Source organism: Cyprinus carpio, chromosome B6 (assembly GCF_018340385.1).
Source record: "Cyprinus carpio isolate SPL01 chromosome B6, ASM1834038v1, whole genome shotgun sequence".
NCBI lineage: Eukaryota > Metazoa > Chordata > Actinopteri > Cypriniformes > Cyprinidae > Cyprinus > Cyprinus carpio.
In genome coordinates, this window is record NC_056602.1 from 27,519,819 (window position 1) to 27,542,409 (window position 22,591).

The following is a 22,591-nucleotide window of genomic DNA, read 5'->3' on the forward strand; positions in this document are numbered from 1 at the left end:
CCCTTTTATTAAATTGACAAAAGTGAACATGCTAGTTTTTTTCTAGCAACAAATATATGAATGTTCTTATTCTAAATTGTGAAATAATAAATGTTAAATAAACGTTGGTCCCTTATGCTCAATTTCTTTCTGTGCGCGCAAAATCGTTATGTTTAAGTGATTGTGTTATGACGACGACTAATCTGAAGGTAAAAATATGGAAAAATAAACATGCGCAAATTAATATCTATTACGATCAATACGATAAATAAAAATGTGTTTGTTTGTCTTTATGGTTCAGATCTTCAAATGAATGGCGGGATGCGGTTTAACCGCAATACCGCGGGAATTTTATTGCTTTTTCAACCGCTCGGTAAAGAAAAATTCTAAATACCGTTCCCAGGCCCTTATTGTCCTCATTTGTACGTAGCTTTGGATAAAAGCGACTGCTAAATGACTAAATTTAAATATAATATAAATGTAAATAACAAAACTAAATTGAAATTTTAAAACAAGTCCCAAATCAAATAAATAAGTAACACAAATAAAATGAATATCTTCATATAAACAAAATAAGGCTTTGTCTGTGTTCTTTCCATTTAAAATGAGAGGCAACCACTGCATTTTAATCATGATTCAAACAAAGATGCTGCATACATGAAACATGAGCAGTTTTTAATTAAAATTAGATTGTATAATTTAAAAATTTGGAAGCAAAAACAGAATGGTTTGACTTCAGTTTTGTGAAACTATACATTAAAATATCTGCATACAACTGAATGAGACGCAGATTCACTGTCTGCCAGCAGGTGTCGCTTAAAGCCTTTCCTCGGTTTCTACTGTTAACAAAGCAGCGCTGCACTTAAAGTTTAATGAAGTTTAATAGGCTATGCATTATACAGAGGCAAGATGAAAAGAAAAATACCATCCAAACTTTTCTAAAGACAGAGAGTTCCCCTCAGACATGCATTCATATAAACTCCTACACCTAAATGAATCACGACTGGTGTAACATTTCAAACCGATTTTAATCATCACATATTTAAATCGATTTTCAACTGGCTCGCAGTTAATCGTTACACTCCTAAAACTAAATGTTCAAGCATTTGTAAAAATCTAATCAGTAAAGACAATGTAAAACTACAAAAAAAAAAAAAGTATAAAACTTTTTTCATGCTTTACATTTTAACTAAACTTATATTAATTTTCATTTTTAAAAGAGACAACACTATATATTTACTCAAAATTCACTCCAAAACAAAAAAAATCAGGAAATTTATACTCAGAAGTTCACATTAAGCCAAACAGGTAAAGATATCAGCCGATACTGATCATCAAGATTCTATCACTAGACCTAACCATGTTTACTGACTGAGTTTATCTATCCAGAGGTCTGAATAACATCTTCTATCTGAATTTTCGCTATGGTTAAGTACTTGCGTTGAACTTGCATTAAGATAGTGATCTTTCTGATTACTCCTTTCTCCATTTCTCTCCTTCTCTCCATCCCAAATATTTCCAACTCACCTGCTTGCAATTTTTCAAGAAAATGTATTCAAGATTGTTGCATGCTGAAAGCGGCAGGTCCGTTCTATTTACTTTCTCCAAAATAAATTTGAGAAGCAAAAAAAAAAAATGCTTAGAATTCATTTGCAAGACTTTTTTTTTCCAGAATGGGTGGGAAAAGAATATCGGAATAAACTGGGCATGAAGAGGAAAGAGAGAGTAACGAAGGAAAGCAATCTTGTTAGCAGGCCGCCGTAGCCCAGGGAAGACTTCTATCAGATGCACATATAGGGAGAGGCATTCATTTAGAAAATGGCTTTTTCTGCACATGCTGGGCCATTTAGCACTCCCTGTGACGACTCCTGTTTGGGCTGGAGATAAATGTGCTTTCACAGACTCACTGCATACACACACACTCACACTCAGACCACAGACTCAGCAACCTTCAGCTACTGAGAGTGCAAACACAGACTTGCATGCATTCAGTGTCCCAAACTGATTTTCTAAACGACACACACACACATATACGGGTGGACAAATTAAAATATATTTTGCCCTCAATAATAATAATAACTGAGAATGTTTAGTCTCCCTATCAGTTACTCTGCTGTGTATGCCAGCAGAATATTTTTAATGCTAACAAACAAAAACTGCCAGCGCTTGAAAACTGAAATAGCCTGAGATACAATTTACTGGAAATAATTTGTGAATATTTAAACATATTTAAAATGTATATATATATATATTTTAATGCTAACAAACAAAAACTGGCATATATATATATATATATATATATATTAATATATTATATATATATATATATATAGAAGTGTGTGTGTGTGTGTGTGTGTGTGTGTGTGTAATATTGTATTATATTTTATTATTCTAACATATTACTAATTTTAAATTAAATTTTTTTTATGTTACACTGTTTAAGACATTATCACCATCTCATATGCAATTATTATTATTATTAATATTATTAATTGTATTTCAGCAAAAAAAAAAAAAAAAAAAAATTTTTATATTATTTTAAATTCTTATTTTCACTCAGTAAAAATGCATTTTCATGGTTTAAGAATTTTTTAATGCTGTTTATTATTTTTTTAAATTTTACTAATTTTAGAGAATACTAATTATACTATTATATATATATATTATCTATATATATATAATAGTATATATATATATATATATATATATATATATAATAATAAACATGTGAAACAGACATGTGAAATAAATTCTGAAATATTTTATACTATATAACATTTGTATTTATTATATTTTATTATTATTCTCACATATTATTGATATTTTTATTATTTTTATTATGATTATCATCATTATTATTATCAATCAGTGATAATTATATATATACAATGCCCTCCATAAGTATTGGAACAGTAAAGACAAAATTGCTTTCTCTGCTGTGGAGTAAAGACATTTGCAAATATGTTTAAAAGATGAATATGTGACAAATCTACAGAATGTCAAAGTGTGAATGTAAGTACAGAATGTAAGGTCTTCGACACATACATGTTTTACCAAATAAAAAGGACAGCACTTTTAGAGTTCATCCCACTATTTGATGTGAGCATAAATATTGGAAACAGTTGAATTTAAGGCAGGTGTAAAAGATTAAAAGCTAGTATTTAGTTGCAGATCCCTTGCGTGCAATCAGAACAGTGAGTCTGCAACCCATAGACATCAGCAGACTCTTGGTCTTATGAGGTTGAAATGCGTTTGCCTTTGTAATGCAGCCAATCCAACTGTTGCTTGTTTTGGGGAGTTTCTGTCTTTAGTCTCATCTTCAATCGGATTTAAATCTGGAGATTGATTTGGGCAATCTAAGACTTTACATTTCTTTTCCCTGATAAAAAGTCCTTGACTGAACTGACAGGGTGTTTTGGGTCATTGCCCTGATCCAGTATGAAGTGCTTTCTAATGAGTTTGGTGGCATTTTCTTGAATATTGGTAGCCAAGATGATCATTTCAGCATCACCCCAGCATCACCCCAGCTTTCTGGAGGTTGTTGGTGATTTTACAGACATGCATTTTAGGGTTCATTTTCACAGCTTTTATGATTTGTGTCTCATCATCTACTGTTGTTTTTCTCAGCCGATCAGGTCGTCGTTGGTTGCTGATGTCGCCGGTAGTTTTCAAACTCTTGATTTCTCCATGCTCTTTGTTTTTCCTATAGTTCTAATTTACTTCCTCTTTTCTTTTAGCATCCAAATTGTTTGCTTTTCTTTCAGAGTCCGATTCCTCGTCTTCATACTGGTTTTGTGTGTGTCATCATCGAATGCAATAAAAGATTTAGAATGCAAAAGTAATGGATATAACTGATAAGACACATTCCCTGCTTTTAATATCTGAAGAATTAATGCAACAGGACACAGCTGAACACTTAGAAAGATCTGTGAGGCAACTGTTCCAATACTTATGCTCACATCAGATAGGGAGATGAAACTCTAAAAGTACTGATCTTCTTAGCTGGTAAAACATCTTTGTGCTGAATCACCCAATAATAAAATGACATCTGTAGTTTTGTCTCATATTCATCTTTTAATCATATTTACAGATTTCTTAACTCCACAGCAAACAGAACAATTTTGTCTTTACTGTTCCAATACTTATGGAGGGCACTATATATATATATACAGTATATATATATATATATATTGTCTTATATATACACACACACATATAATATATATATAATATATATATATTATTTATTTATTTATTTTTTTTCATTTTATGTATTATTAGATCATAATCTAATTTGTAATAGAAAAATGCATTGCAACAATGTATTTTCCTGGTCTATTTAAATATTAACAAATTCACAAATAATATGGAATACTCATTTAAAAACTTAAACATACGTGTAAAATATTGTATACAATGCAACATATATAGTTCTTCAGGGTTTCAGAATCTACTGTGAAATTATTGCTTAGTGCCAAAGACTGTGTGACCGCTGTCAACAGAAAATTATTGTTATGAAATGTCACTATTGAAACGACCACAAAGAAACACTGCTATTACTGTAATCATTTTATGCAACCACTGTTATCATAACATCCGAAACAAGTTAAAGCTTCCTCCTAAGGCACCACAACAAAGGTAAATAATACAGTGTGAATATTATGGTCGCTTCCACACTGATACTGAAGAGAGGCGCCTTTGCCCTAAAGCTCTGAAACTACACAATATTTTTCCATCTAGCACAGCAGTACAGTGTAAAACAAGTTAAAGAGGTTAAACTTACTCCTTTCATTTGCTGAACTCCGGTGACGAGCTGCAGCACCTTCTCCAGTTCCTTCTCAATCCGACCTGCCCAGTGCATCATCCTGTTAGACACAGAGAGCACTGGTTAAGAGCAATGCAAATGTGCAATAATTACATCACATAATGGTTAAATCCCAATTCACATACTATCGGTCCTATATAGTGTGTGTGGCAACAAAAGAAAAAACAAAATGGAAATGTAATCAAATTTTTTTCAAAAACTTTTTCATATTTGGCTCCCAAACTCTGGGACAGCCTTCTTGATAACGTTCGGGGTTCAGAAACACTCTCTCTGTTTAAATCCAATTTAAAGACACATCTCTTTAGCCAAGCATTCACATATTGTATCTCATAACCTTGTACTTCAAATAATCTGATTTTCATTATTTTGCTTGGGTTGAACACATAATTTTTTGCTTAGTTGGAACAGCAGCTACGCTAATTTTTCTCTATTACCTTCTCTGTTTCTACTAAGAATTACACAAGCTTCAGTCTGGATCCAGCCCTTACAATACGAGATGACCGAACACCAGAGAAGAGTTGATGCCAACCCCCCAGAAGACCTCAGATGATGCCAACCCTCAGACAACATAAAAAAATACCAAATTTTGCTATAAATGACTTGAGATAGTCGCCACTGATAAGATATTACTAAATATAATTTAGAATCTTTAATTTTCTGTAAAGCTGCTTTGCAAGGATTTGCAACGTGAAAAGCGCTATACAAATAAACTTGAAATGAATTAAATTGAATAACGTGAAAAATATTATAAATTAGAAGTCAAAGACATTCAATCAAAGCAGATGGATAAAGACCAAATCAGTATTTTCAGACACACAGCAGGGTTTTATGAGTAATCAGCATTTGTCAGTTATTTTATATCAGAAAACTGACAAAACTGTCTGTTTCATACTACAGCGTTGATAATGAACAATTAATACAAATGCTTTTATTTTGACTGTGACCCTGTGACCTTGAATGTCCCAGGAGGAGGAGGAACAGCTTACAGATTTGCAAAGACGTTGCAGGAGTAAATCATGAACTTTAAGAAAGTAAACAGGCTCAGTTTGGATTCATCTTGACTTTAATCACTACCCTTCCAAACTCTCATCTGCTCTTTCTCTTTCTCTGGCAATGGGCTGCTTGGCTGTTGGCAGGTAAGAGTGGATGTTTAAGGAGCCGAATGATAAAGAAAGCCCGGTTCTGACAGAAGTGCCTCCCTAAGCAGCAACAACACTTGCTAACTGGGCCAAACGCGAATGAAGCGATCAAACGTCCACAGATCAGAGCTGTATATCTGCCTGCAGCTCCTAAAGCTCTTAACACAATGAGATTCAGCAGAAGAGAGATGGACAGAGAGTGGAAAGTAAGAAAATGCTTTCTTAGGCCCGGAACGTTATGTACACAAACAGAGGCGAATGAGCTACGTCGACTGCACTGCATGGCTATAACTTGCTGTATGTACTTAAAGGGATAGTGCGGACTAAAATGAATCGTCTATCATCATTTACTTACCCTCAACTTGTTCAAAACTTGTATGACTTTTTCTATCACAAAACACATAAAACGTGCTGTTGTTTTAAACATTTCTGTTTTATAGTCATATGATAGTTCTGTGTGAGGAACAGAATTAAATTTATTATTCACTGAAAGTCATCTTCACCATATACTTCTAGCAGAACACTATATTGTAAAATTTAATTTCAAAAATAAAATGTAAAAAAATTGTAAATATAAAAAATGTAAAATCAAAAACAGTAATGACAGTGCTTGTTCTTTCCAACTGTGAAAGAATTGAAAAGGCAGCAAAAAGGAGATAATTAAAATAAAAAAAAGGAATTAATTAAATGAAATAAAAAAGGAATGACATCGACTGTCCAGTAGTTGACAAAGTGACAAAAAAAAAAAAAAAAAGAAAAAGAGATCTAGTAATAATTATAATGTTATTATTTGTAATCCTGCACAAAAAAAAAAAAAAAAACTGGAGGAGAAATTAATACATTCTTATTAAAAAAATATCTAGATAATCTTGTAATTTTTGTAGTTTTATTGTAGTTTGAAATTGAAGAATTACCTTTAAGAGTATAACACATCTACACAAATGTGTGAATATATTAGCAATGTTTCTTTATTCCATTGAAAACATACCAACTGAAAGATATGAAAAGCAAATAAATAAATAGCCTAAATAAATAAAGTTTATCAAGAAAAAAATTTTCAAAAAAAAAAAAAGTTGCAGACTCAAAAAAGGAAAAAATATATGTATATTATGTATGTATTTATTTTATTTTAACAAACACAAAAACATTTCTCAACCTGAAAGTAAAAAATATATATACATAAAAAAAACAGCTGACTTTTGCAATTATGTGGTCTGACCTTTCAGGAACAATGAGGCATCAAATCAAGTTATAGACAGAAGCCTTAACGTAATAGAGCAGGTTTTTGAGTTCAGACAGAACTTGAAGATAAAAGATAATGGATGTCCACATTACCAAAAACTAGTGTTCAACTGATATTGGTTTTTTGACAGCTGATGCCGATGCCGATGCCGATATCTTGGAAATCAGGGGGGCCGATAGCCGATATAAAGCCGATATAATTAAAAAAATATATATTATTAATATTTAAGATATTTGAAATCATTTGACAATGCATTAAAAAATACATGTGTAAAAAATATACATACTTTAGATGACAAAGTATTTATCACAAATAAACAAATATTTAATAAAAAAATATTAAAAAGCAAGTAAACACTGTAACCAACAGGGCACTCAGTATTCTGGGAAGTTTGTGTGCGTTGGAAATCATATTTTTCAAATAAAGCCAGGGTAACGCTCATTTTACATACAGCACACAGTGAAAATGACATGAATATGACAGTGGGCAAGTGCATAAAGCGCAGCATAATTTGAAACCAGAGATTAAAGTTTAAACCATTCAATTCACACGGACTGACCTTCACACAGAGAACACGCGATCATGCTGGATAAAAATGCAGACTACACAAGATCTCACAGCTTGATTCGACTAAGTTTGCAAGGTTTGTAAAATTAAATGTTCATAAGTCATTCAAAGATTTGTTTAAATTATATAATGCGTATTTGCTTAATGCTGATGGCAAACGAAAAAGTATTATAATGTTTGCCTTTCTATTACTAATAATATAAAAGCAATCGTTATAATACTTATAAATTAATCCCTTTGTTTAACAGTTCTATCGGATTATTAGACAGACTTCTATCCGTATTAGACAGAACTGTTAACAACGACAGTAAACAAGAGGGAAAATGTGAGCACTGTGTGGTCAAGTTTGAAAAATGCCAAATATCGGCCGTTATATCGGCCTTGGCGATATATCGGTCAACCACTACCAAAAACACACCCATCTATTAGTGAATACACAAAGAAAGGACTGGCTTTTCTAATACACAAATTAACATATTCACACTAAAAGCTTTAAGGGCTTTTAGCACCTACATCTCAATGTACACTGAGCTGTGTAAAAAGCCCTAAGAAATCGACTGAGACCAAAGTAATGGCATGCATAAATGCAATCGTAACTTCATTCAGAGCTGAGTAAACCTTAAAACACCCGCAAACAGTCCAGTGCTTTCAGAGCACTGATTTCAGATATTTACTCTCTCTATTACAGCTGTTTCACTGCAAACCCAAAAAAGATGTAACAACATCTATCTCCACCATCAGCCAAGCAACATGGTCATTTGTCATTGAATGATAGCACAGAAAAAGAAATGTCAAAGTGAAATGTCAGCTTCATCTGAATGACAAGGATAGGAAGATCAGCTGGAGAATAATTCATGACGGCAACAAAGAAAACACACTTCTCCACAAATCCACAATTACTGTCTAATGCAGTTAATGCACTGTTTTCCTCATACGCAAGTGACAAATCACCATGTTTTGTAAGATATAAGATTTACAACAAAGTACATACAGCACACTAGCATTTTATTTCTTCTACGGTGCCAAACAATACATGATAAACTACTTTTTTTCATTTTTTGAAGAAAATTTACAAAGTGCTTACCTATGCAAAACTCACTGCCATCATGTTTGACTTGGCCTGAAAACTATACTTTTTGTTATACATTTTTAAGGTGTTCTAAGTGATTTCTAACATGCATGGTTTTTTGAAGACATTTTTAAGGTGTCATAAATGTTTCATAAGGGGCCTGTCACACAGAATGCTTTTTTCCATTCCGACGTGCTACTTTTAGTAGCATCTTGTAGTCGATGATTTTCTTAGGCTCAGCTGTGTGTGGAGCGCGAGCTGTGCATGTGGATTGTGCAAGCTAAAAGAGTGGAACTAAAGTCTCAAAATTCAAATGAATCAAAAAGAACAGACTCAGAAGAGATGTGAATGAATGTACGAAATCTCACCTGATCCACAAATGCAAAATGTATTTGCTACATGCACAAATTATAATACTGAAATGTTACAACTATGACATTTGTATTCACAAATATGTATCTATTTGAACAAAATTCTGTACATTCATGTAACTGTTAATTCTGCAGACACCGGTTGATAAGCATTTGTTTCAGTGTAGTTATGCACATTTGCGAATTTTTTTAATCTTGTACACGTTAATGAATTGCACTGGGACTTGTTCTTTGGTAGCTGTAGCTGTAGCTGGTAGCTTTTCTGTAAACTGTGAAAATGAAGTCTCAAAATCCAAATGAACCGAACAAGATCGACTCGAACAAGACCTCAATAAATGACGCATGTTACCTGATCTACAAATGCACGGATTCCTTTTAGCATGAGCAATTTATGATATATTAATGCGGAACAGAACATTTTTATTTGCAAACATGTCAGTATTTGTACAAATTTCTGCACAATCATTTTATCCCGAATTCCACACACTCAAATTGAAAGGCACTTGTTCGTGGTTGCTAAGATACATGCATAAAATGTATGTAGTACATAGAATGATTAATAGATGCACGCACAATTATCCGAGTCTAAAATCATCCCACATGGAGCAAGCAGTGTGAGCTTTTGTTTACAGTAGCAAGTTGGTATGGCAAAAATTTTATTTGAAAGCAACATGGCAGAGGAGACATACTGTGCTGCACTTTTTTTTTATAACCATACCTGAACGCTGCGACTCACATTTTTAGATGCAAAGACTTATTTTGTGTGAACAGCCCCTAAAATGATCTTTGTGCAAGGCACCCCGATCCTAAAATTTTAAAAGGATTTATATAGTTTATTGCATAAAGACCCTTTTTATTCTGTGAAATATGGATATTAGTTATATATCAAAATATTATTTGAAAAATTTTAATTTCTATTAAGTTACATGATTTTTTTTAATTGTAGTACTGTACTGCAAGATATATTATTTTTTATTTTAATCTATTTTTATTTATTTAATCTATTTACCCTTTTCATCTATTTTATGTATTTATTTAAATCACATTTTTATTTATTTTAACAAAATGTTTATTTTAATCTATTTTTACTTACATTTCAATCTTATTTTTTTGTTCTGGGTGTGTTCAAGTGAATCCATTGTCTTGCATCTCAATCCTAATTCTGATCGCACACAAAAGTGCAGCGCAATCTCTTCATTGCCACACAGCTTGAGTCCACAGCACAAACGTGTGACAAGTGTGTTCAAGTATGTTCGTGCAGATTTCTAGTAAAGCGTGGCGCTTGCCACATCAAGGTCATGGGTTAAATTCCCAAGTAATACATAATAATAAAATACCTTTAAAGCAATGGATAAAAGACCTGTCAATGCAAGCTTGCATGCATATAAAATAGGGGTGTGTTCAAATCAAAAAATCCTAACTATGAGACATGGTAATACTAATAATGAGAAAACAAGCAGCAGTTACCTATAGTAAATTCGATTTGAAGGCTACTTTGGTTTAGTGTATTCTTACAAAACATCCATTAGAGGTTGATTCGGTTAAGTGAAATGTCTTTTGGCAGCTGAGATTTAATTCACTCAAGGAAAAAGAAAGCCAGTTCACTCTGTGGGCAACTCAGCATCCTTTGGGCAAGAACAAATCTCCAATGGTTTGCTAAGATTTTACCATAAAAAACATATGTTGAATCAAAAAATGGCTTCATTTTCTTTAGCTTTTCCCAAAAGTGTTTTTTTTCCACGAGACCCGTCTCTGACTCACTGCTTCCTCTCACGTTTCATGCTTTTCAAACTTAATTAACTGAACTAAGCCAAACCCTGTTATTATAAGTACTGTGACCTCAGAAACCCCTGATGCAAATACAAGCAGCTGAGCCAGTGCAGAGGGAGATTCCTGTAATCTATTGATCTGAAACTGACAGATACACAGGAAGGGAAGAAATGAGACTGAGCATGTTCAGATTACACAGCTCCTAATGAAAGATCTAGGAGAAGATGGTAATAAATGGTTGCACTGCTGAAGAAAACGTGTGAACCGAGAAAAGGTCACAGAGGGAAAAATAAAGGTTTTCAGAGTGAGGGAGTACTGATGCTAACCACTAATGACAACACCTCCAGCATGTGCGGGAATCTAGAATGCTTGCTCTTTTATACTCACACAGGCTATAAAATGTGCCAGGTCATGCTTTATGACTCCATCATCCAAACGCCTTTATATAGTGCCTGACCACGATATACTAGCAGATTTTTTACTTGCATTGTCAACATATTCTGTTTCTTAATTTGTGAAATATATTTGCTATACTATATACTACTTGTTTCTTAATTTGTGAAATATATTTGCTATACTATATAGAATTTATATTCTATTACTACTTTATTATTATTATTATTATTTTTTTATATTTGTTTTTTTTTTTACTATTTATAAATTGTTAAGAATTAATTATACTATTTTTTTTATTATGTATACATTATATATATTATATACTGTATATATATTAGGTGTGTGCGATTTTTTGATTGTGAACAATAAAAATGCCTCCACGATCTGCTTTAGAAGAAATATCGTAGGCTAATATCGTTCTACAGTGCAGATTCTATCAGCTGTAGTTCTGGCGCTGCCGTCTCAATATACTGTACAACTCCACATACATTCACATTAGTGTTAACTCAGTGATAGAGTTACTCTCACGGGGCACCGCACTTATTCGCAAGTACATTATTTGCATGTGGTTTAAAGGCTTTCTGGTTAAAGGTTTCATTCACTTGCTGTTCTGACATGCGCTTTTTCTGATCATGTTCATACAAAGCGTGTACACTAAAAAACCTGTTAAACAGCGCCTGATTGCTGAAATAAGTTATCTTTAGCACTACTGTCAAAACACACAAGGTTAATGTATAGGCTCAGTTGGTTATGTCTAAAATGTGCTGAACACAAGAAAATATATTTTGAAGAATGTGGGTAACCAAACAGTTGCTGGTCCACACTGAATTTCTAGGGGGAAAAATACTATGAAAGTCACTCTGGACCAGCAACTGTTTGGTTTTCCACATTCTTCAAAATATAATTTATTTTCAGCATAATAAATAAACTCATTTAGGTTTAAAACAACTTTTACACGAGTAAATGAACTTTTTATTTTTAGGTGAATTTTTCCTTTAATGTTAATAAAATACCAAAACACTAAGAGAAAAATCACTACTCACTACTCAAAATCTTCAATACAGTTGCTCTAATAGGAATCAATATATGAAGAGTTTGGTTCCAAAACACTATAGATCCATTTTGATTAATTTGAGTAAAAATGTGTTTTTTTTACCAAGAAAGTTGATTTGTGTAAAAATGTTTTATGTTTAAAACTTTTATTTTGTATCTTTAGGTTATAATTAGTGGTTGACTGATATTGTTTTTTTTGACAGCCGATGCCGATATCTTGGAAAGCAAGGGGGCCGATATAAAGCCGATATTGTTTTTTTAAATTGTAATTAATATTTAAGAAATTTTAAAGGGGTCATGACATGGTTTTTTTTATTTTATTATTATGGTCCCCTAGGTGCAAATATAGTATTACTATAGTTTTTTTTTTTTTTTTAAACTTTTAAAATGTAGTGAATTATGACATTTTCCCACCCTGTTTCTCATCCTTTGATTCAAACAGTCTGTTTTTGGGTTGTTTCCCCTTTAAGAGTTCAGTGTTAACGCCCCACTGTTATGATTGGCTAACGACAGTGCCTATGGATCAACTATTAACACCCCCAGCCAGAACATTTGTGGATTGAGCGTAACTGTTTTAGTAGCGGGTGATTCCATGTACGATGTCGCGTTGTTTTCATTGGTCAGTCGTTGAAGCCTATTTCTGATTGGTTGTTGCCGTTTTGACAGCGTTTATGCCAAGAGCAAAGAGAAAGAATTCGAAAAGAAGAGTACTTGGCCATGCGCGAACGCACGGGACACAGTCTAAGCACATACACTCTTACTTTAAGCGAAGAGGAGAGATTCGCGATTGCACTGAACACGTTTTAAGTGCAGGCATACTCTCTGAGCGAGCCCAGAGAAAATTCTTACAAGAGCAACGTGTATCTGAGAGCGCGCGCCCATTTCCCGCGCGCGAGCAGAGAGATTCGCGCTCGCACATTATATTAATGTACTTTCGCGCTACAATAATGCGCTCTCGACATTTGACAGGGAAATAACGCCATACTGCGTGGCATTGTAATTTTCCTGTACACAGACCCACTCGCTGTCCGTCGACTGAACACTTGTGAGGCGCGCGGCGCGACAACGATACGAAATGAGTGTAGTAGCGCGTAGTGTCTGGAGGCGGTCATATGCAAATGGTTGGAACGTCACTTCGCACCGTGACGTCACTTCGCACCGTGACGTCACTTCTTACCATGGATCCAGAACGAGCTGTATTATTTTTGATTAAATAAATGGCTCGTTTATAATGGGGAGGACGTCTTAAGCTATGAAACTTGCAGGACGTTTTAATGGTACAAAGACCTCTTATATTCCAAAAGATCAAGGCAAATTTGGTTTCTCATTTCATGACCCCTTTAAATCATTTGACAATGGATTTAAAAATACATGTATAAAATAAACATACTTATACTTTAGATGACAAAGCATTTTTCACAAATAAATAAACATTTAATAAAAAAAATATAATTAAAAAGGAAGTAAACACTAACCAACAGGGCACTCAGTATTCTGGGAAGTTCATATTTTTCAAATAAAGCCAGGGTAACACTCATTTTATATACAGCACACTGTAAAAATGACATGAATATGACAGTGCAGGGCTCCAAACTGGGACTAAAACAGTCGCATTTGTGACCATAAATATTAATTTGCGAGTGACGTTTTTGCTGAGGTCGCCACTGGCGACTACCCGCCGAAAGCTCAGGATTTAACCGCTTAAAAAAGTTTTCTCAGGCGGATGATTCGCTTCATTCTAGCAGCGCCCCGTCTGTGATAAAACGAACTCGGGCCGAAGGTTCATACACACAACTACACCGAGTGTGGACCTGCCGCGTAGGCAGATTGGGCACACAGCTTTCAGCCGAGATCGGCCCATAGAGAAAAAGCCGTCTGTCAGCCAGAAGTGTTTTGTAGAGTCGGCGTTGCTCTGGCCCATTATCTTCTCACCGATGCCGAGACTGAACCGACAGAGACGGTTATCTCAATAATATATCAATAATCTTTTAGCATAGAATGTGTGATAAATGCCATTCAGGACCGTAATATACTTCTACACTGTTAAAAAAAGTTTGTTTTGAAGTTATAAATAAAACAGATGATTTTAATATGTTTTATGAGAAAATATTATTTTAGTCTTTCTTCCTAAATTCATGTCTAATTCAATGTGTTGCTGTTTTTGCACTTAACTGTAAAACTTACTACCAAATGACCATTCGCAAAGAGCTTGACTGACTGGCAATCTGACCAATCAGAACGCAGATATTATGTGCCACGGCTGCTATCTGCCATCTTTCCCGACAGCTATAGAGAATAAAATAATAGGCTTATTATTAAAACACGTGCTCATTCTGTGGACAAAATCCTGTGAACTTCACCCCAATTGGGAGCTATATATTATATTATATTTCTCGGTTGATTATTCATGTTCATTACATGCTTTGAGTAAATATGAAAAGACGATCGGTTCACGTGTTTGAACTGAGGCAATACAATGATCTGTTATGACAAATTAAAGAGCCACAGAGCAGTATTTATTGTTTGATTTTTTTTTTTAATGACAAAAATTTGAAAGCTGAGAGTCCTGAGACCTTGTTTCATACCAGAAATAACCTGCTGTGTCTTGTCTGTTGGTGTGTTGTCAGTTTTTTCTTTGGGAACATTATTTGTAGCATGAGAGCGACATTGTTTGTCAGGGATGGCAACATTAACTCAGGAGGGCGGGTCTTTGCGAATGGTCAATTACAAAGTAAAAATTGTTTCTACACATTTTTAGTGCACTAATAACAATAACACTAAGAATAAAAAAATATGGTGAAATTCTGAATTTATTGTAAGAACTGACTCCTGATTTCAAAGCATTAACTGGAATTTGAATTGAACTGGCCACACCCTCACAGGATGTTGAACAGGAAGGAGAATACACTGAATTGGAATTCAAAGAACATTACATAACAAATAAAATTACATCATTAACTTAGACCAATTATGATATTTACTCACTGGATCCTGTTAGCTAACTTAAAATTGAATTGAAAACATAAGGCGTTTTATTTTTTTCATTTAAAGTTTGCATTTAAAAGGTGCACAACCATACCCACAAGTCTTTTTCAAACTGTGAGCTCAAAGCTATATCTGAATAAAATGAAAAAAAAAACAAAAAAAAACAGTTGAAAGAAGTAGTGGTCGACCGATCTATATCGCCAAGGTAGATACATCGGCCGATATTTGGCATTTTTCAAATATCGGCATCGGCCGATAAGTTTTTCCTGTTTGACCGATGCATTCAAGGCGGGACTTTTATTTTGACACCGCTGAGATTGGCGTCGTCGTTAATAGTTCTGTCTAGTATGGATAGAAGTCTGTCTTATAATCAGATAGAACGGTTAAACAAAGGAATTAAAATGTATACAATAAAAGTATTATAAAGATTGCTGTAATATTATTAGTAATAGAAAAGAAAACATTATAATACTGTCTTGTTTGCCGTCAGCATTCAGCAAATACGCATTTAAATCATTTGAACAAATCTTTGAATGTCTATTAATGAACATTTAATTTCACAAACTTGCAAACTTCGAATCTAGTTGAGATCTTGTGAAGTGTGCATTTGTATCCTGCACGATCGCGTGTGCTCTGTGTGACGGTCGGTCCATGCAAACTGAATGCGGACAGGAGGAGAGAGTTCAGCCTCACTGGAGATGTGCGATCGACAAAATTTAGGGTGATTTTAAATTATGCTGTGCTTTATGCATTTGCCCAGTCATATTCATGTCATTTTCAATGTGTGCTGTATGTAAAATGAGTGTTACCTTGGCTTTATTTGAAAACATATGATTGCCAATGCACACAAATGTCCCAGATTACTTAGTGCCCTGTTGGTTACAGTGTTGACTTTTTATTAAATATTTATTTATTTGTGAAAAATACATTGTCATCTAAAGTATAAGTATGTTTATTTTACACATTTATTTTTAAATCCATTTTCAAATTATTTAAAATGTCTTTAATATGAATTAAAATAAATAAAATTATATCAGGTTTATATCGGCCACCCTACTTTCCGAGATATCGGCATCGGCTGTCAAAAAACACATATTGGTCGACCAATAGAAAGAAGACAAGAGACTCGGTTTGTGTCACTAAGAAGAGGTTACTTTCATCTAAAAATTAGTTATTTAAATGCTGAGTCATTTTGCCATTAACCGAGAGCGCATGTCTCTCACTCAAATTGCGTTATCATGATGCAAATCTGTAGCACAAAACACCCTTAAATGTTATCAGTGTGGAGATTTTGGGGTTTACCCATTTATAAACAGGTACACGATTAACTCAATGGCTGAAGTTTATGAATTAAAGACCAGGATTTTATACCATTTAGGCTCAGTTTCAAAACAAGTGAGCTTCTTAAAAGCTAGTAAGCTGTCTTGTTGCCTTACAAGGAAGCATACTTGACAAAGGAATTTCATACTTGAGAAATTTGGAACATTTTACAGAGGCACCAACATACAAATTTGAATTAGATGAAAAAAAATTGTCAATACTTTTTGATAAAGAAAGAAATACATTTTCAATCAATACTTTTCTTGCGTTGTTCACCATATTAATGGCTTTCAAAATAGCTTCCTTGTCAGGAATGTGCATATGATGCCTTAAAAGACTGCCAATGTAGGCAGCTCACTAGGTTTTGGAACAAAGCTTTAAAAACAACATGGCAGCCACTTTCTTTTATGCCACTAAATCCGTGGTTGAAAGATGAAGAAAAGAAAGCATACCGACACTTGTCTGTTATTACATTTATAAGATTAAAACACTGAATGGAATAGGCTTTGATAAACATAAGCATGATTTGGTTTTGGTTATTGATAGATGTTTTTTTTTTTTGCTTTTGTTAAATCCTTCTCCGTGGTGGTCATGCTTGCTTACTGACTGGGTTTGGTAAAGAGGAGCAGGCCTCAAGGCTCAAAGCACTGTGTAAAATAAGCGTTACAAATCTCTGTGACTACAGGCCACAGCACCGCGAGCAGAAAACACACAAACAGAGAGAGCAAAAGACAGTCTATATCAGCGCATTATGAAGATTATCAGTTATTAACCGTACAGGAGTTGAAAACCAGCCTAATGTACTATTTAGGCATTATACTATCCAGACATGGACTATTTGTTCTCTGGCAGTGTGTCTGTGCTTCTGACAGGTTGATAGACGTCGCTTATCAAGGTTGACAGATTACATATGCTGTGCTGTTTGCAAAGTGGAACAATCCTTTCAAATGCACGACATTGTTCTCATGCAAGGCAGGAATAATTCAAAGACCTATAGGTTAGATATTATCGTGCCAAGCATGGAATAATACATCTTTATTAAATTTATATACAATTCTGATATAATGCTCATACAAAATACTACACCAGGGCTCTAGAGTGCGACCAATTTTAATGTCTCAATGGTGCGACTAAAAAAAATCTGAAGTCACACCGGTGCAACCAGCCATTCGAGGGGGAAAAAAAATCTCAGCGACTCTGCAAGTCTCCCTGTGGTTCAACAACAGACACTAGAGCCCTGCATTTCAGCCTGAGCCCGACGGACTCTGACTTTTTTACGCCATCGAGCCGGGCTTCGGGCAAATTTTCACATCATAGTTCAGACGTGGGCCGGGCTTCCGGCTGTTTTAGACTTCTCCTTACTTTTATATTTTAGACATCCATCATTTAGTGATGAAAAAATATTGCCGTGCTGGTGGAAACAACACGAGAGCGTGCCACCACGACTGTCAAGAGCGGCTCGAAAGTGTTTAGTGTCCCGCAGCAGCAGTATGGTGTGTGCCATTGGCGCAGCTGAACAGTTCTTCGTTCAAATACACCCAATGGGCTTAAGCTTGCAGCAAAGCACCAGCAAAAGTAATTACCATAAATATGACAGGGGGAAATAGTACGGAGATATTTGAATTATTTACTAATAAACTAGTGTTTTCTGAGTCTGTGTCCTGACTCGCCATCTCATTAGACGCACCTTTAGAGAGAAGTGCATCTTTATGGATTATGATTATAATGAAAGAGGTTTTGTTTTCGATTTGTTTCATTTCGTTACGTAGTCATTTAAAGCTTTCTATAGATATATTCATCATGTCTGTGAGGCATGTTTTCACTGAGTTTTGGTTCATTTTTACTCCTGTTAAAGACGAGACTGCAGACAGCATCATGTTTGTTTTCTTTATTTTATAAAAGCACAACATTTTGTTGATATTGTGAGTGCACACAAATAAAATCAGACCCTTTGTAGTTACGAATGATGTATTACTCTTACCTTTATAAGCAAAATGACAGCATATCCACTGAAAAAAATGCAAGTGATCACGCTGGAGTCTCCATGTCCTGAAGTGTCTCCGCACAAACTATTGGATATAGGTCACATTTATCTAGGTCTTACGTTTAAACATTGTTATATGCTTGAACTGTTTCATATCTATAGATTTTATTTTAGGCGAGTCGTGAAGATTTAAGAAGGTCAATTGGTCAATTTAAATTGGTCAAACATAGGCACATTGTCTGCTGCTGGCCGCCTGGTTGTTACTTTAAAAAAAATACTAAAACTTATATTTAACAATATATTTTTATATTTCTCCAAACGTTTTTCTAAATTAATTTAATAAAAAAAAAACTAAATAAAATATAATCACTTTGCCATTACATACAAAACTGAACTACTTTATTAGCTGAAACCGTAGTATAAGCTGTTTAGCTGTTCAGATCAGACACTAGAGCATCCCTTCATTCAGACACAGTGGAAGATCTGATCAGAATCAGTGTAGAGGGGCCAAGTCTGGAAGATTTTGCATGCTAAAGAGAGAGTGTGGCCAGCTGGTTTAGCCAAGGCCAAAGATCAAGGCCAAATTACAGGAGTCGGCCATCCGTGGGGCATGTGACTGCAATGGAAGATAGTCCATAAGACACTGAGCCATGAGATGTTCAGTTTGAAGCCCTTAAAACACTTAATTTAGATTTTCTTTTTATTTTATTTATCTTGAGATGTTTAAGGTTTAAATTTCAGCTCAGTGAAGCACTTTAAGCACCAACACTTTTCCAGTAATTTACCTTTCTTGTAGAATTGTGCTTCAAATAAAGAACTTTATTTTGACCATATTGTTAGTTAATCATTTACAAGTCAATATTGCCTATATGGACAGTGATTTAAAAAAAAGGTAAACTTGTAAAACTTCAGTGTTAATTGATAATAAATTTGGGTGCACCTAACTTTTGTGCTGGTGCACCTAAGAAAAAAGGTAGGCGCACCAGTGCAACACGTTAGTCTAGAGCCCTGTACACAAAACATAAGGATGGATAGGCTATATTTATAAAATTGTACAAATGTCTACAGTAAAATTGCACAAAGATGTCTCAACTGCAATTATTATTATTATTAAAAACTTTACTTGACACAGTGATAATTGCCTCAAACAGTGAGGATAAAATAACCAATTATATTACATAAATTATATTATATTATATATATATAATTGTAAAATAATTAATAAATAAAAATATATAATATGCTGCAATATAATACAAAATAAAATAAAGAATATAATATATTTATTAATCTGTTTCAATGGTTGAAGAGTTGTTCAAAATTTTTTATATTTAATATTTTTTAAAATAATGTAATAAAAAAAAAATTATTGAGTAACCAAATTGTATGAATGTACCAAAAAATTTTTATATTACAATGAATCAAATATGTCATTTGAAATCAAAGAAATAAGAAATGTTTTATGTTTTTTATTTTTAGTTAATAGTTTATATTTTTTATGTTTTATTATATAATACTGACCATACAGTTATCTGTAGTATCACAACCCTATCTGTTCAGACTTGCGACCTATTTTTGGATTGCAACCCACCAGTTGAGTTGAGAAAACCACTGTATGTATAATTTCCAATATAAAAAGAGAGATATCATTTTTAGCTGCAAATGTCAACAATGAGATCACAAACAACTTCATTTCGCATTACGTAAAAAGTTACATAAACAGCATCAAAATTCTATGATTTCATACAGCATGAGAGACGAGGTAATCCACTGGGGACTGGCATGTGTGGGCACACAGCGGACAAATCCAGCCTCTGCCCCATACGAGCGCGCAACTGGCATGGACCCAGCGACACCCTCACTTCAGAAAGCGGCTGATGCGCAGCACAAAAATGAGACGCTTTACATGCCTCCGAGGCAAACACAAATGATAGTATGCTGCAGTACATCTTTGTACAATGCAACAACCAATTCTAAACTTAATGAATGGTGGTATACTTGCATATCAGACTAAATGCATTAGGAATCTAATGCAGTTTTTGGAGAAAATTAAGAAAACTGATTCAACCACAGTAAAGAAAAGTCTCAAAAGAGGTCTATTTAAAATCACAATTGTTTTTCTTAAACACCAATAAATGCCAATAAATAACATTCTCTTACTGTATGTCAACAGTTGTCTCACTTGTGTCTAACTTTAAAGAAACATCTCAGACAAAGTCGATGCTTAAACAAAGAAGAATCTGTCCTCCAGCCTCTTATAATGGTAGTTTACCAGCAATAATCAATATCAAACGGGTCACTGATGACTGAAAGTCACCATGCTCTCAGAATCTGAATTCAACCTGAGACTCTAACAGGGTAGAACTAAAACTAAAACTATCTTACGTTTCAAGGAAACAAGTTACAGAGTTCCCAGCCCATATGTCCATGACTTTGACATTTTACAGACACTCAAAAAAAAAAAAAAAAAAAAAAAAAAAAAAAAAAAAGACGAAAACAAAATGGCATTTTGGATCTGAGCAGAGATAAACACTCCTAAAATGACTTTCCCTCGACTATAAAAATAGCATTTTTTCAGTTCCCTGATGTGTTTAGTTTATTCATGATTGTGGGAATCCTGCCTCTAATAGCAATCGATAGGCTACAATAATAAAAACCCGTTTGAGTGATGCGCTTCAGTCAAAAAGTAGCTGCGTTCAAACGCACCGAACACTCTCTAGTCGTTACGGTATCCGCACTCGGTAACATGACAGCTAAAACAGCAAGCAACTACAAATAACGTTACATCTACGCTGAAGCACTAACTATCGCCGCTCTGCTGTCACGCCTCTTTCGATCAATAACTGAAGACTAACCTCTCTGGGAAACGGTAAACAGTCGTGTAGAATGGCTTAGGACTACAAATATGAGCGGTGATTAAAAATAAAAACCGACTGACATGTTAACGGAGATGTCTTGAGCGCCTCGCGAAACTGGGACGCTGTGAAACGCGCGCGTTCGACGCCTCGCGCTTCCTTGAGGTAACCGTTACTTACGTGTAGTGCTGAGGAAAGAGGAGCGTCGCCGTTCCCGGTGAAGAGAGGCTGAGGAGCAGCACAGTTTGAACGGAGAGGAGGCACATCAGACCGGGGGATTGAGCAAACATCGCCATTTTCCATTAAAAATTCAAGAAACTGGCTAGATATAAAGGGAACCGGTAGACAAGCGAACGGGGGCTGACGCCGAGCTGTGGACGAGGATGGAGAAGGCTCGTTAAGATCCAAAGCCGCTGTTAAATCTCAATCGGTAACGGGGCTGAGGGATTGATTGACCCGACACAAGGCAGTTCGGAGACGCGCAGATGTGTAGACGCTGCTGCCGCCACTGGCGCTGCTGTGCTGCCGCTGCTGAGCCTTATTTGCTCTCTCTCTCTCTTTCTCTCTCTCTCTCTCTCTCTCTCTCTTTCTCTCTCTCTCTCTCGCGCGCGCGCTTTCACTGCGCGACAGACGGGGGCGCGCGTCTTAAGAAGACCCTCTTGTCCAGTAGTTATCCAAACTATACTCATTAAATAAGACAAATGTTGTATGTGAAATATAATGTCGTATACACTAACAAAACATTTACAAAAACATTTTAGTATAACAACTACCTGATATCATCAATGTAGCCTACTTGTAGTTTTACTGTCACTGTATTTTTTTGTGTTTGTGCTACTTTTTGTATAGAAAGCACTGTTTTGTTTTTGTTTTTCATCCATCAAGTGATATGATGAATCAATATGACATGTAAAAAATAAATTCTAGAAACTGATTTTAAGATTCTAGGGTTGTTTTTATTATTTATTTCTCTAGGCTATATTATTATTGTTATTATTATTTTAAATGTTTTTGAACAATATTTATACATACACA

General features: G+C 34.6%; 1 protein-coding gene across 1 annotated transcript in view; it reads right to left on the reverse strand.

Moving 5' to 3' along the window:
- The window catches only part of LOC109092019 (voltage-dependent calcium channel subunit alpha-2/delta-2-like), a 213,912-nt gene extending 191,809 nt beyond the window's left edge, over positions 1–22,103 (reverse strand). The window contains exons 1-2 of the mRNA XM_042726581.1: positions 21,737–22,103; positions 4,763–4,844 (exon numbers count right to left, since the gene is read on the reverse strand). Coding sequence (XP_042582515.1) covers positions 4,763–4,844; positions 21,737–21,852 — 198 coding nt within the window. The 5' untranslated portion in view covers positions 21,853–22,103. The remainder of the gene's footprint in view (positions 1–4,762; positions 4,845–21,736) is intronic.
- Positions 22,104–22,591: the final 488 nt, after the last annotated feature.